The sequence below is a fragment of the Doryrhamphus excisus genome, chromosome 3, assembly GCF_030265055.1.
Source record: "Doryrhamphus excisus isolate RoL2022-K1 chromosome 3, RoL_Dexc_1.0, whole genome shotgun sequence".
In the NCBI taxonomy this organism is placed as follows: Eukaryota; Metazoa; Chordata; class Actinopteri; order Syngnathiformes; family Syngnathidae; genus Doryrhamphus; species Doryrhamphus excisus.
Window position 1 is genome coordinate 28,419,032 of NC_080468.1, and position 12,170 is coordinate 28,431,201.

At 43.3% G+C, this 12,170-nt stretch overlaps 1 protein-coding gene across 1 annotated transcript in view; it reads left to right on the plus strand.

Annotated features, from left to right (window-relative positions):
* The first annotated feature begins 505 nt into the window (after positions 1–505).
* Positions 506–12,170, plus strand: part of zanl (zonadhesin, like) — a 59,848-nt gene continuing 48,183 nt past the window's right edge. The window contains exons 1-28 of the mRNA XM_058066821.1: positions 506–520; positions 3,120–3,269; positions 3,338–3,603; positions 4,207–4,291; positions 5,317–5,469; positions 5,539–5,703; positions 5,771–5,871; positions 5,940–6,018; positions 6,560–6,661; positions 6,745–6,938; positions 7,014–7,155; positions 7,241–7,485; positions 7,568–7,716; positions 7,793–7,921; positions 8,162–8,300; positions 8,375–8,516; positions 8,597–8,793; positions 8,860–8,998; positions 9,199–9,243; positions 9,985–10,178; positions 10,254–10,395; positions 10,481–10,767; positions 10,857–11,005; positions 11,078–11,206; positions 11,277–11,415; positions 11,490–11,631; positions 11,711–11,907; positions 11,976–12,114. Coding sequence (XP_057922804.1) covers positions 514–520; positions 3,120–3,269; positions 3,338–3,603; positions 4,207–4,291; positions 5,317–5,469; positions 5,539–5,703; positions 5,771–5,871; positions 5,940–6,018; positions 6,560–6,661; positions 6,745–6,938; positions 7,014–7,155; positions 7,241–7,485; positions 7,568–7,716; positions 7,793–7,921; positions 8,162–8,300; positions 8,375–8,516; positions 8,597–8,793; positions 8,860–8,998; positions 9,199–9,243; positions 9,985–10,178; positions 10,254–10,395; positions 10,481–10,767; positions 10,857–11,005; positions 11,078–11,206; positions 11,277–11,415; positions 11,490–11,631; positions 11,711–11,907; positions 11,976–12,114 — 4,147 coding nt within the window. The 5' untranslated portion in view covers positions 506–513. The remainder of the gene's footprint in view (positions 521–3,119; positions 3,270–3,337; positions 3,604–4,206; positions 4,292–5,316; positions 5,470–5,538; positions 5,704–5,770; positions 5,872–5,939; positions 6,019–6,559; positions 6,662–6,744; positions 6,939–7,013; positions 7,156–7,240; positions 7,486–7,567; positions 7,717–7,792; positions 7,922–8,161; positions 8,301–8,374; positions 8,517–8,596; positions 8,794–8,859; positions 8,999–9,198; positions 9,244–9,984; positions 10,179–10,253; positions 10,396–10,480; positions 10,768–10,856; positions 11,006–11,077; positions 11,207–11,276; positions 11,416–11,489; positions 11,632–11,710; positions 11,908–11,975; positions 12,115–12,170) is intronic.

Consider the following 12,170-nt stretch of genomic DNA (forward strand, 5'->3'; position numbering starts at 1 on the left):
ATGTTTAACTGTGTAAAAGTGTTGTTAAAATTGCACATACTTTATTTATGTTCTTATGTTATTCTCTTGTTCATAATATATTGTTCATAATGTAAAAGGAAAATTCTGTTAATAAACATTTTGATAATGTACTCATTCTTTGCACAAATTATTAGTATTAGTGACTAATACAAAGGAAAAAAGTGGGCTTATTGTTAGTTCTATGTCATTTTGCAATGAGTTTACTGGTCCGGCCTGCTTGATCTCAAATTAAGCTGTACTCCAAAGGGAGTTTGACACCCCTGATTTAAGGTCTGAGCTGTCCGAGTGCTTTTGTAGTTAATCATGTATTATTTATTGTTACGTCTGCTGCTGTCCTCTTGGTCAGGTTACCCTTGAAAATGAGATCCTGATTTTCATGGATTTTTATCTAGAAAAGTAAAGAAAGTAAAGAAATGTTTCAGTTTGAAACTGCTGTTGTCAGACAGTGACAATCTGGCATAGGCTAATATGCAGTGATGTGTGGTGAGGTTCATGGCTGGTGAGGCAACGAGTGCAGTTGTTTTATGTTAATTCCAGTTGCTCATCAAAGGCTCCCTGACATGATTCAACTTTGCTTAAATATGTTATATATTGTTTGTAATTATGTTCTATATTGCTCCTTTTCTGAAAGCGAATGGTATTCATAGCTCATGACACCAACCATGACGAAGTAGCTCTCGATGTTCTAAATGCATATAAAATGAGAAATGAAAGGGCAAAATGAACATTTTGGGTTACTTTTACCTTCACTGAAAACGTAAACAACAAAGTGGTAACAACAACAAACAAGTGGCAGCGTGCAGAGATACGAAGGGAGAGAAGATAATGCAGAGTGATTGTGAGTTCTGACTTTTTCAGGATTTTGTCATGAGAATGTATTCCTCTTGTGAATGCATATTGTATGTACATTTCACTTTTCGGACCTCATCAATCTGGCAAAACGCCCTTCTTCAACACTAAAAACTCAAAGTCACCGTTGGTGCACTACACTGCTGGTGGGGATGTCATACAACTTCATGTCAAAAAATCCCAACTATCACTGTAACAAGCAATGTTCAAAACAATAATTCAATTCATTTTAATTTAAAATATTAAATAATAGTAATAATAATAGTAGTAATAATATAATAATAGTAGTAAATCCAAATTTACCCCCTTCTGAGTTCATATTTGTCACACTTAAATGTCTCTGATCATCAAACAAATTTAAGATTGTCACAATCCGCATCGTCTCCTGTGTGACAGTTTTTGTTTTCACATTGTTCGCCTTAGTTCCTGCTTTCATGCTTTTATTTTGTTGTTCTTCCTGTGTTGGTCTGTCCTGCGTTTCGTCACTTTTACTTTCCCGTTCTACGCGCACCTGTTGCCAATTTGATTCTTGTATTTAGTTCAGCCGGGTGCGTCTAGTTTTTGTTGGTTCATTGCATGTTTTACTACGTGGCTTATGCCAGTGCTGCATTCGCCGAATTCGGAAAATAAAAGCAAAGCTTTTTCCTGCACCACCTGCTTCATCTCTGCATCCTGGGGTCGCACCGCAACACCCGCATGACGCACCGTGACAAAAATTTTGTCAATGACAACACAACTCAATACTGTATGCAGTTTTAAATGAAACTTTTTATTATTAAGGGAAAGAAACTCCAAAGCCGCATGACGTTGTGTGAAAAAGTGATTCCTCCCCCCATTAAAACATAACTGAGATTATTTGACATCTATCAGTGTGGAAGAGGTTAAAAAACGAAGGTGTGTCCCATGACATCTGGCATTTCAGACAAAGAAAAGTCAAATATGGTGGTGGTAGTGTGATGGTATGGGGCTGTTTTGCTGCTTCAGGACCTGGAAGACTTGCTGTAATAAATGGAAGCATGAATTCTGCTGAAGGAGAATGTCCGGTCATCTGTTGGTGACCTCAAGCTGAAAGCAACTTGGGTTGTGCAGCAGGACAATGATCCAAAACACACCAGCAAGTCCACATTTGAATGGCTGAAGAAAAAACGGCCTAGTCCAAGTCCTGAGCTGAATCCTATTGAGATGCTGTGGCATGACCTTCAAAAGGCTTCATGCTGGAAAAGCCTCCAATGTGGCTGAATGACAACAATTCCTCCACAGCGCTGGAAGAGACTCATTGCAAGTTATCACAAACGCTTGATTGCAGTTGTTGCTGCTACTTATAAGCTTTAGGGGGATGTCACTTTTTCACACAAGGACATGGAGCTTTGGACTTTTTCTCCCTTCATTACAAAGTTTTATTTAAGAACTGCATTTTGTGTGGCTGCATGGAGGTCGAGTTGTTAGCGTGCAGACCTCACAGCTAGGAGACCAGGTTTCAATTCCACCCTCGGCCATCTCTGTGTGGAGTTTGCATGTTCTCCCCGTGCATGCATGGTTTCTCTCCGGGTACTCCGGTTGCGTGGGTTTTCTCCGGGTACTCCGGTTTCCTCCCACATTCCAAAAACATGCTAGGTTAATTGGCCACTCCAAATTGTCCATAGGTATGAATGTGAGTGTGAATGGTTGTTTGTCTATATGTGCCCTGTGATTGGCTGGCGACCAGTCCAGGATGTACCTCGCCTCTCGCCCAAAGACAGCTGGGATAGGCTCCAGCACCCCCGCGACCCTCGTGAGAATAAGCGGTAGAAAATGAATGAATGAATGAATGATCTGAAACATTGACATGTGACAAACATGCAAAAAAAAAAAAAAAAATCCCACCACCGTATACAACCAACCATTTTCACTCATATTCACAACTGGATGAGTCTCCAATGGAGTCCCAATGAACCAGTTTCATTTTATTTTTGGGTTGTGGGTGGAAGCTGGAGCACCTGGAGAAAACCTATGCAAATTCCACCGAGATGCCCAAAGAGAGATTCAAACCCTCAATCTTCTGATTGTGAGACCAACATGGTAATCACGAGGTCACTGTGTTGTCCATATGGTGAAATCTGTCTGTGAAATAAAAAAAAGTGAGACAAAGCGGTCCAATAATGTAGCTTTTAAAGAAAAACTTCAGTGTGAAACTGTTGTTAGATAGCAAGCATTTGTTTGGCGAACATAGGCTAACACCCCAAATACCCTTTTTTTTATTATCCCTCCAGGTTCTATCCTGACTTCATGTGACTTTAACAACGAAAACCAACCATTCTGCCAGTTCCGTCAGGACTCGACAGACGACGGCGACTGGACCCGACACAGGGGTCCAACCCCGTCGGATGGCACAGGTCCCCAAGGAGACTACCCCGATGGAAGTGAGTACTATGATAGCTAACTGCAATAAAATGCAATGTATAGCTGATGCTAAAAACATCTTTCTCAGAGGGATTTTACATCTACCACGAGTGTGACAATGTGGCAAACAACCGTAAAGTTCGTCTGCTCAGTCCTGCGCTCTCAATGGCGGCTTCCGAGATCTGTGTCCAATTCCGGTACTACATGTACGGCTCTGACAGTAACAACACGCTGAGGGTTCTGGCAGTGACTTCGGGTACACAGTCTGAGGTGTGGCATAAGACCGGTTTCCAGAGTCCATCCTGGCTGGAGGGCACCGCCACAGTATCCAAAGCACCCAGCGATGCGATCACTGTGAGTGTTTCTCTGCTTAGGTTTCCAACCTGAGGGTCCAAATCCCAAAAACTTACTCTGAAATAGTGTTGGAGGCCACTTTTTGTGGCTTTCCAATTTAAGTTGAAGTAACATAATCATAAAGAACAAATGTTGATATTATCAACACACATACACTGCAGGTTGATATCGCAGTACACAATGTTGGCATAGTTAGCTTTAGCTTTGCATTTAGTGTTTGCATTTGCCCATTTACAACGGTGGGTAAATGTACACTTCACAGCGGTAAGGAAAGCCCACATGTTTTTTTTTAGCATACATTCTTCCCTCATTTATGGCAGTTAATTAATTCCAGAACCAACTGTGATAAGTGAATTTCCTCAAAGTAGGATTCAATATTAATAAATAGAATATTTTTGCAGTTAAAGCATAGAAAGCTGTTTATGAGCCTCTAAATATGTCTTTTCGTCACACAGTCACAATGAAAACATCTGACATTGTGGCCATCATGAAGCAACTGAAACAGGCAGTAAGAGCCTGACTTTACCAAACGTGAAATAAAGCCAAGGTCACAATATGTGATTGAAGTTGCTCACCTGAACGTATGGTTCTCGATTTGTCCAGATTGCGTTTGAGGCTCAGAGAGGCTCCAGCTCTTCCTGTGACACAGCGCTGGATAACATCGTGATCATGGAAGGAGCATGTCCCAGTAAGCACAACAGCTGCTACTTTCTTTTGTACAGAGATCCCACTGAATTGGTTGGGGTGTAGGGTTCAGGGTTAGGGTTTAGGTTTAAGAGATTTCGGTTCCGATTCCTCGTTTCGATTCAGGTTCCCAACAACGTTCGATTCTGATTCTTTTCTGAGGCAGGGTTATAAAACGTATGGGTTAAATGAGGGGGCTAACCAAAGTTCTTGGATGAAATGTCTGAATGTCTCCATGTTTTTTTTTTTTTTTAATGATATGACTTTTTAGGAATTTAGATAAGATAAGATAAGATATGCCTTTATTCGTCCCTCAGTGGGGAAATTTGCATTGCACAGCAGCAAGAGTATAGAATCAGTTAAGCAGTACAAAATACACAATATAGAAGAATAAACAATGTAAACAACCCAAGTATTAACAAAATCAACAGTTTTTCCCAGAGTTTTATACAATACTTCCAGGTGGACTGTTACGAGTAAAATATGTAGTCTGGCCCACCATTAATCAAAACTGTCCGTACGGCACTTCCACGTTCTGTCTTTTTGTTTCATTTTGTTGTGCTCCGGCATCATTGATTATTAAAATGTACGAATCAATGAATAATTGTGAACATTCGCATTGCAATCCATCTAAAGTTGTTTCCCCCTACTACTTCTACTGTCCATTGTTGATATGGCTGAAGACAAACGCTTCCTGCTGATTCTTCTTGGTTGGTGTTATGCCATTTTTGGCGGTTGCCGGGCTGGCCAATCACCAAATTAAGGCACCGGAAGTTTGGGTTAAAGTTTTAGGGTTCAGCTTTAAGGTTAGAGTTATACATAACAGAATGGGCTCATGTGTTCAGGGTCAGATTAGCATTAGGATTAAGATTGGGTTTAGTGTTAAGATTTAGGGTTGGCGTTTGGAAATTGGGTTTATGGATCATAAGATTAGTCTGATAATTAGGTGATGGTGTGGCTACTTTGTCAAATAGCAGCAATAGCGTTCAACACATTTGCTGCTGGCTAATGATGCTTCTGGGTCCACAGCTTGCGTTTCAGGCTGTGACTTCGACATTCTGGATGAACTCTGTGGGTGGTCCACTCACACAGACGACCCAGCCGTATTCGGTTTCGAGCAGTGGGTCGGCCCGGGACAGACCGTAGGAACTGGACCTGATAATGACTTCTCCAAGCCTGGCTGTAAGTCGCTAAAGAGCCCAGCTGATGACTGATAAATGGTGATTGACTCCTCCAATTCTTCATTGTTAGTTGGAGCCTACATGCTGATGAGTTCTCAGGATGCGATCCCTGGAGATCAGGGTCAAATAAGAAGTCCTGTCATCACTCCTTCTTCCGGATGCCTGGATCTCACATTTCATTACTACCTGTATGGCACCAGTGCAAACGTGGAGATCAGCGTTCACACCATTAATGGTTAGCGGGTTCACCGTTTACCATCATCATGGAAAAATGCAATTTACTGATTTTATGTTTTTAATAGAGGGCGGAAACCCCGGACCTGCTATCTTCACCGTAAGGGGGAACAAGGGTCAAGCCTGGATGCCCGCAGAAGTGCGCTACCTCGGAACCACAGCCGTCCAGGTAAGCTATGCCCTCTATGTACGAGTTTGCCTGTAGCATTAACAGAATATTCTCTCTGCATGTGTCAGTTTGTTATTGTGGGTACCTTTGGAGAGACCTCTCTGACTGATATTGCTGTGGATGCTGTGTGTGTCACTGCCTGTCAAGGTAAGAGACCAGCATGTTCAGAGAGGGCAGGGGTAGGGCTTATGTGACAAACTATAAATCTTTTAATGTCTGCTCACGAAGCTCCTATGACCGGTGTCACCTCCAGTACTTAGGAGTTTGGTTATTTGTGTCCGGGTCGGCAAATGATGAATCTTTAATTTTAAGGCTCACTCATGGCGCTGCTACCACTGATATCTACTCCAGCACCAACAACAGCATCAGGATTAGCAGTTAGGGTCAGCACTTGCCATTTTAAGCAACATTCTAAGCTTTCACCCTGAGGTCTGCTAAAGCCGGCACTACTGACACCGTCTACTCCAGTGGTCAGGGGCTCAGATTAACTTCATGTTCGGGTTAGCTCTTTGCCCCTCAAGAAAGCTGTCCTCACATGACAAAGTATGAATCTTTCATATTAATGTCCTCTAACAATGCCGCAATCTCCAGTGTCTTCTCTGATGGCTCTGGGTTTGGTTAAGGGTTAGCGCTTGCCGTCTCAAATTACCTGTCCTCACTTGATGAACTATAACTATTTGATTTTAAGGTCTGCTAACTACGCCACCACCAACGGGGGCTACTCCAACACCAACTCCGGGAGTGACGACACCGACACCTACAACTCCAAGAACTACAACTGCAGAACCAAGTATGGGATACCTTTTATGGGACAAGATGTGTATCTACTTACTCGCTAACTACCAACCCATGCCTGTTGTCTTTGTCTTGCAGTCCAGTGCCCTCCCAATGCAGAATACATAGAATGTGGTCCGGCTTGTATCCCCACCTGCATGGAGCCTTCCAGCAACTGCAGTGGCTCCTGCATCACTGGCTGCTTTTGCAAACCAGGTTTTGTCTTCAAGGGAAAACATTGCGTGCCGCTGGAGAAATGCGGTTGCTTGGATGACCACAACAACTATTACGAGGTCGGATAGTTCCAATCCCGACATACCTTACAATAATGGCACCCTCACTAAGTCGATTTTGTTGTTTTCTCGTAGCCTGGAGAGATCGTATTTGGAGACGGCTGTTCAAAGCTTTGTCGCTGTGCAGGGAACTACACTTTGGAATGTGTGGACAACTCCTGTGATCCCACTGAGGAGTGTCGTGAGGTTAATGGTGTTGCAGGATGCTACCCTAAAGGTAGCGTGTCAGGAAATCAGGACCTTTTCTCATTTGAGTCAGATTCTGGAACTCAAGTGTGCTTTTCTTGTTTTCTTCCACCAAGGTACATCGTCATGCATAGCTTCTGGAGATCCGCACTACACAACCTTCGACAAACGCAAGTACAACTTCATGGGCAACTGCAGTTACATGATGGCCGGAACCTGCAACGTATCGTCTTTGCCAAACTTTGTCGTTTACGCTGACAACGAAAACCGCTACAATAGACCCACCATCTCCTACGTGAAGGCGGTTCATGTGTTCGTAGAGGCCGGTGGGGTCTCTATCTTGAAAGGAGGCACTGTGCAAGTAGGATCCTTGGTGACTTTCTAAACCACTTAGCGTTCCCTGCTTAGTCGCTGATTATTACACTACATTATGATTCATCCAGGTAAATGGCATCAAGGTCAACCTGCCGCTGAGTCCGTTTCCAGGTGTCTCAGTGTTCAAATCAGGGAAGCACTACACTGTGTCCTTGGATTTTGGTGTGACAGTGCGCTATGACGGAAACCACTTTATGGACATTAAATTGATTAAAGAGTGAGTCTTCTTCCATCTCTTTCAAACAGTTAAGGGCTTATTTTCACATAAGTTGCATATTTTTGGTCACCTACAGCTATAAGGGTTTAGTGTGCGGACTGTGTGGAGATTATAATGGAGACCCCAAAGATGACTTCCTCACGTCCAATTTCACTTTGACTGAAGATCCCAACGAGTTTGGACACAGCTGGAACATTGATCCAAAGTGAGTGTTCGCAAAACAAAACAACATAATAGAGCGCCAGCATCATTGGATGTATGTAAAATACTGAAATTATTTCTTTAATGACCTTTTTGTTGAGACAAAATGTTTAAAAAAACCTTTTCTATAACTTCAATTGCACATTGCAGTATTTGTCTCAAGGATTTTGAGTATGGAAAGCCGTAAACAAAGTGTTTTAATTGGGCCCTAAGAATATTAACCAAAATGTCTTTATTGTACAAGGTGTAACACAAAACCCAACACCACTATTCCTGGATGTGAGGAAGAGGAGCAGAACCTGTATGAAAGTTCAGGATATTGTGGTGTTCTTTTGGACAAAAATGGTCCTTTTGCTGTGTGCCATCCCAAAGTCAATCCCAATGTGAGTCACCATGCAAGCTTTCATGATCATACACACTTGACATTTGGATTTGAGGTTATTTTTGGTGTCCTCAGAATTACTTCAAAGACTGTGTCTATGATCTTTGTGAGCTGGACGGTGCAACGTTCATTTTGTGTGAAGCCATCGAAGCCTATGTCAACGAGTGCCAGTACCGCGGGGTCCAAATCGGACCCTGGAGGAACCAAACCTTCTGTCGTGAGTAGTCTACAATGGCCCTTGATGTAACATACTGTACATGGTTTTCTTACTTTACTGCCTTGTTTCTGACTGCTTAGCTTGGAGCTGCCCACCCAACAGCCATTATGAGCCCTGCGCGGACCCCTGTCAGGAAACGTGCTCTGGGAGACCCCCTGCCTGCAGTGGACCATGCACCGAGTCCTGTGTCTGTGATCCGGGCTTCATCGTAAGTGCTGGAAAATGCGTGGACAACAGTTCCTGTGGCTGCCAACACACCAACGGCCAGTATTACCAGGTACTACTTCATTGCTAGACTATGAAATCCATTTTACATCTTCACTGATTTTACGTCTTGTGCTAGCCGGGTGAGGAGTTCTATGTTGACGGCTGTACTCAGAAGTGTCGATGTGAACCTCCCTCCATTTCCTGTAAGCCATATCAGTGCCCCCCAATGCACCACTGTGTGGTCCAGGATGGAATTCCAGGCTGCTATCCCACAGGTAAGCCTGTCTTTTGGTGCTGATTTAAAGGACAACTGAACTGGTTCTGAAGTCCCTCCCAATGTGAGCTACCTGTGCCTTATGGTGTCAGAAGTAGGATCTCTTGTAGGGCTTTGGAACCCTGAGGGTTCAAGTAGGGAAATATATTTCAAACTCATTCCACCATGAGCGGAAATAACAGATAACCTTTGTCATACTAGGAACACCGGGACCAACAACTCCAAGACCAACGACACCAAAGCCAAGTATGTCATGTCTTCATGAAAATAAATAAAAAAATCAATTAGTAATGTAATGTTAAGAGAAAAACTCTTAATGTTATGCCAAAAAAGCTTAGGCTGAACACAAAATGTCAAAATCTTTGAACATAATTTATAAATGACAGGAACAAGTCGTAATATTGCTAGAAAATTAACATTGTGACAAAACAAATCAGAGTGGTATCATAAGAAACAATAACAAAGTCATAATGTAACAAGAAAAGATTGTGATATTATCAGATAAAGTTAAACATGAAAACAATCTTGTTGTAATTTTGTAAGTCATAATATTACCAAATTCTAATATTATTGTGCAAAACTTTGATAATCTGGCGATTGGGGGGGAACTAGCATGAATTAACATAAGGTTGTGCGCCAACAGATATTTACACTAGCACTGAAAAACGTCATTAAAATTGATGCATTCCCCACATAGTATCAGAATTTGGGAGCAAATATGAGGTGAAAGAAAAAGGGTAAAAATCTAGTATAGTGGTCTAGTATGTGAGCAGCAGTAGAAAGTTGGCACACACACAATTGTGTGTTCAAGGACCGGCAAAAAATGTAGGACGGGTCGTCGCTCAACACTTGTCTGCCTGTCATGCTGTGAGGATAAAGAAATAATATTAAATGGCATTATTTTGAAATGTTCCAATTTTATTCTCAAAACATAACTTCTAAGTATGTATGAGGTTTTAAGCCATTATTGTTGTCTTTGTCTTGCAGTCCAGTGCCCTCCCAATGCAGAATACATAGAATGTGGTCCGGCTTGTATCCCCACCTGCATGGAGCCTTCCAGCAACTGCAGTGGATCCTGCATCACTGGCTGCTTTTGCAAACCAGGTTTTGTCTTCAAGGGAAAACATTGCGTGCCGCTGGAGAAATGCGGTTGCTTGGATGACCACAACAACTATTACGAGGTCGGATAGTTCCAATCCCGACATACCTTACAATAATGGCACCCTCACTAAGTCGATTTTGTTGTTTTCTCGTAGCCTGGAGAGATCGTATTTGGAGACGGCTGTTCAAAGCTTTGTCGCTGTGCAGGGAACTACACTTTGGAATGTGTGGATAACTCCTGTGATCCCACTGAGGAGTGTCGTGAGGTTAATGGTGTTGCAGGATGCTACCCTAAAGGTAGCGTGTCAGGGAATCAGGACCTCTTCGCATCAGAGTCAGATTCTGGAACTCAAGTGTGCTTTTCTTGTTTTCTTCCACCAAGGTACATCGTCATGCATAGCTTCTGGTGATCCGCACTACACAACCTTCGACAAACGCAAGTACAACTTCATGGGCAACTGCAGTTACGTGATGGCTGGAATCTGCAACATATCGTCAGCTTTGCCACCTTTTGAGGTCCATGCTGACAACGAAAACCGCTACAACCGGCCTACCATCTCCTACGTGAAGGCGGTTCATGTGTTTGTTTTGTATCCCAATGGGGTCTCCTCCAGCTTCCAGTGGGGCACCGTTCATAAGGTCTCCATCTTCAAAGGAGGCACTGTACATGTAAGAACCTTGGCTCCTAAACTTCTGTTCTTGGCAGTTTTTCAAAACCATTCCGTCACTAATCACACTAACCTGCTCTCCACGTCCAGGTAAATGGCATCAAAGTCAACCTGCCACTGAGTCCGTTTCCAGGCGTCTCTGTGTTCAAATCAGGGAAGCACTACACTGTGTCCTTGGATTTTGGTGTGACAGTGCGCTACGACGGAAACCACTTTATGGACATTAAAGTGATTAAAGAGTGAGTATGAACGGACCACTTAGGTTTCCATGAGAGGTTCTGGAAAGATGCATTCTGGATGTTTTTCCACAGCTACAAGAACTTACTGTGTGGACTGTGTGGAAATTACAACGGGGACACCAAAGATGACTTCCGCACCCCTAGTGGGTCGTTGACCAATGATCCCAACGAGTTTGGAAACAGCTGGAATGTTGATCCAGAGTGAGGATTACTGTATTTGCTTAAAGGAGGAAAAGTAAAGATGAAGTCTAACATTTTGTCATTGTACAAGGTGTAACACTAAACCCAACACCACTATTCCTGGATGTGAGGAAGATGAGCAGAACCTGTATGAAAGTTCAGGATATTGTGGCGTTCTGTTGGACAAAAATGGTCCATTTGCCATCTGCCACCCCAAAGTTAACCCCAATGTAAGTTACCAGGCAAGCTTTCATGATCATACACACTTGACATTTGGATGTTAACATTTTTTTGTTGGCTTTAGAATTACTTCAAGGATTGCGTCTTCGATCTCTGTGAGCTGGATGGCGCTGCGTCCATTCTGTGTGAAGCCATCGAAGCCTACGCAAACGAGTGCCAGGATCGCGGGGTCCAGATCGGACCCTGGAGGAATGAGAGCTTCTGTCGTGAGTATATAATCCACAGGGGACCCTGAGGTGACATACGTGGTTTTCTAATTATACCCCCTTCTTTCCTCCTGCCAAGCTTTGAGCTGCCCACCCAACAGCCATTATGAGCCCTGCGCGGACCCCTGTCAGGAAACGTGCTCTGGAAGACCCCCTGCCTGCAGCGGACCATGCACCGAGTCCTGCGTCTGCGATCCTGGCTACATCCTGAGTGCTGGAAAATGCGTGAACAAGAGCTCCTGTGGCTGCCAACACACCAACGGCCAGTATTACCAGGTACTACTTCAATGCTATCCCAGGCTAGAATAGAAATCATACACTTTTTACTGTATGTGTCATTTTAGCCTGGAGAAGAGTTCTACACTGAGAACTGTACAGAGCAGTGTAGATGTGTAGCCCCCGTTGTTGTCTGTGAGCCATCTGGATGCCCTCCAACACACGAATGTCAAGTCCAGGAGGGAGAGTTGGGCTGCTATCCCACAGGTAAGATCTTTTATGTGACTCTCCACTATTCCACCATAGTCCCTGAGATCTATCCT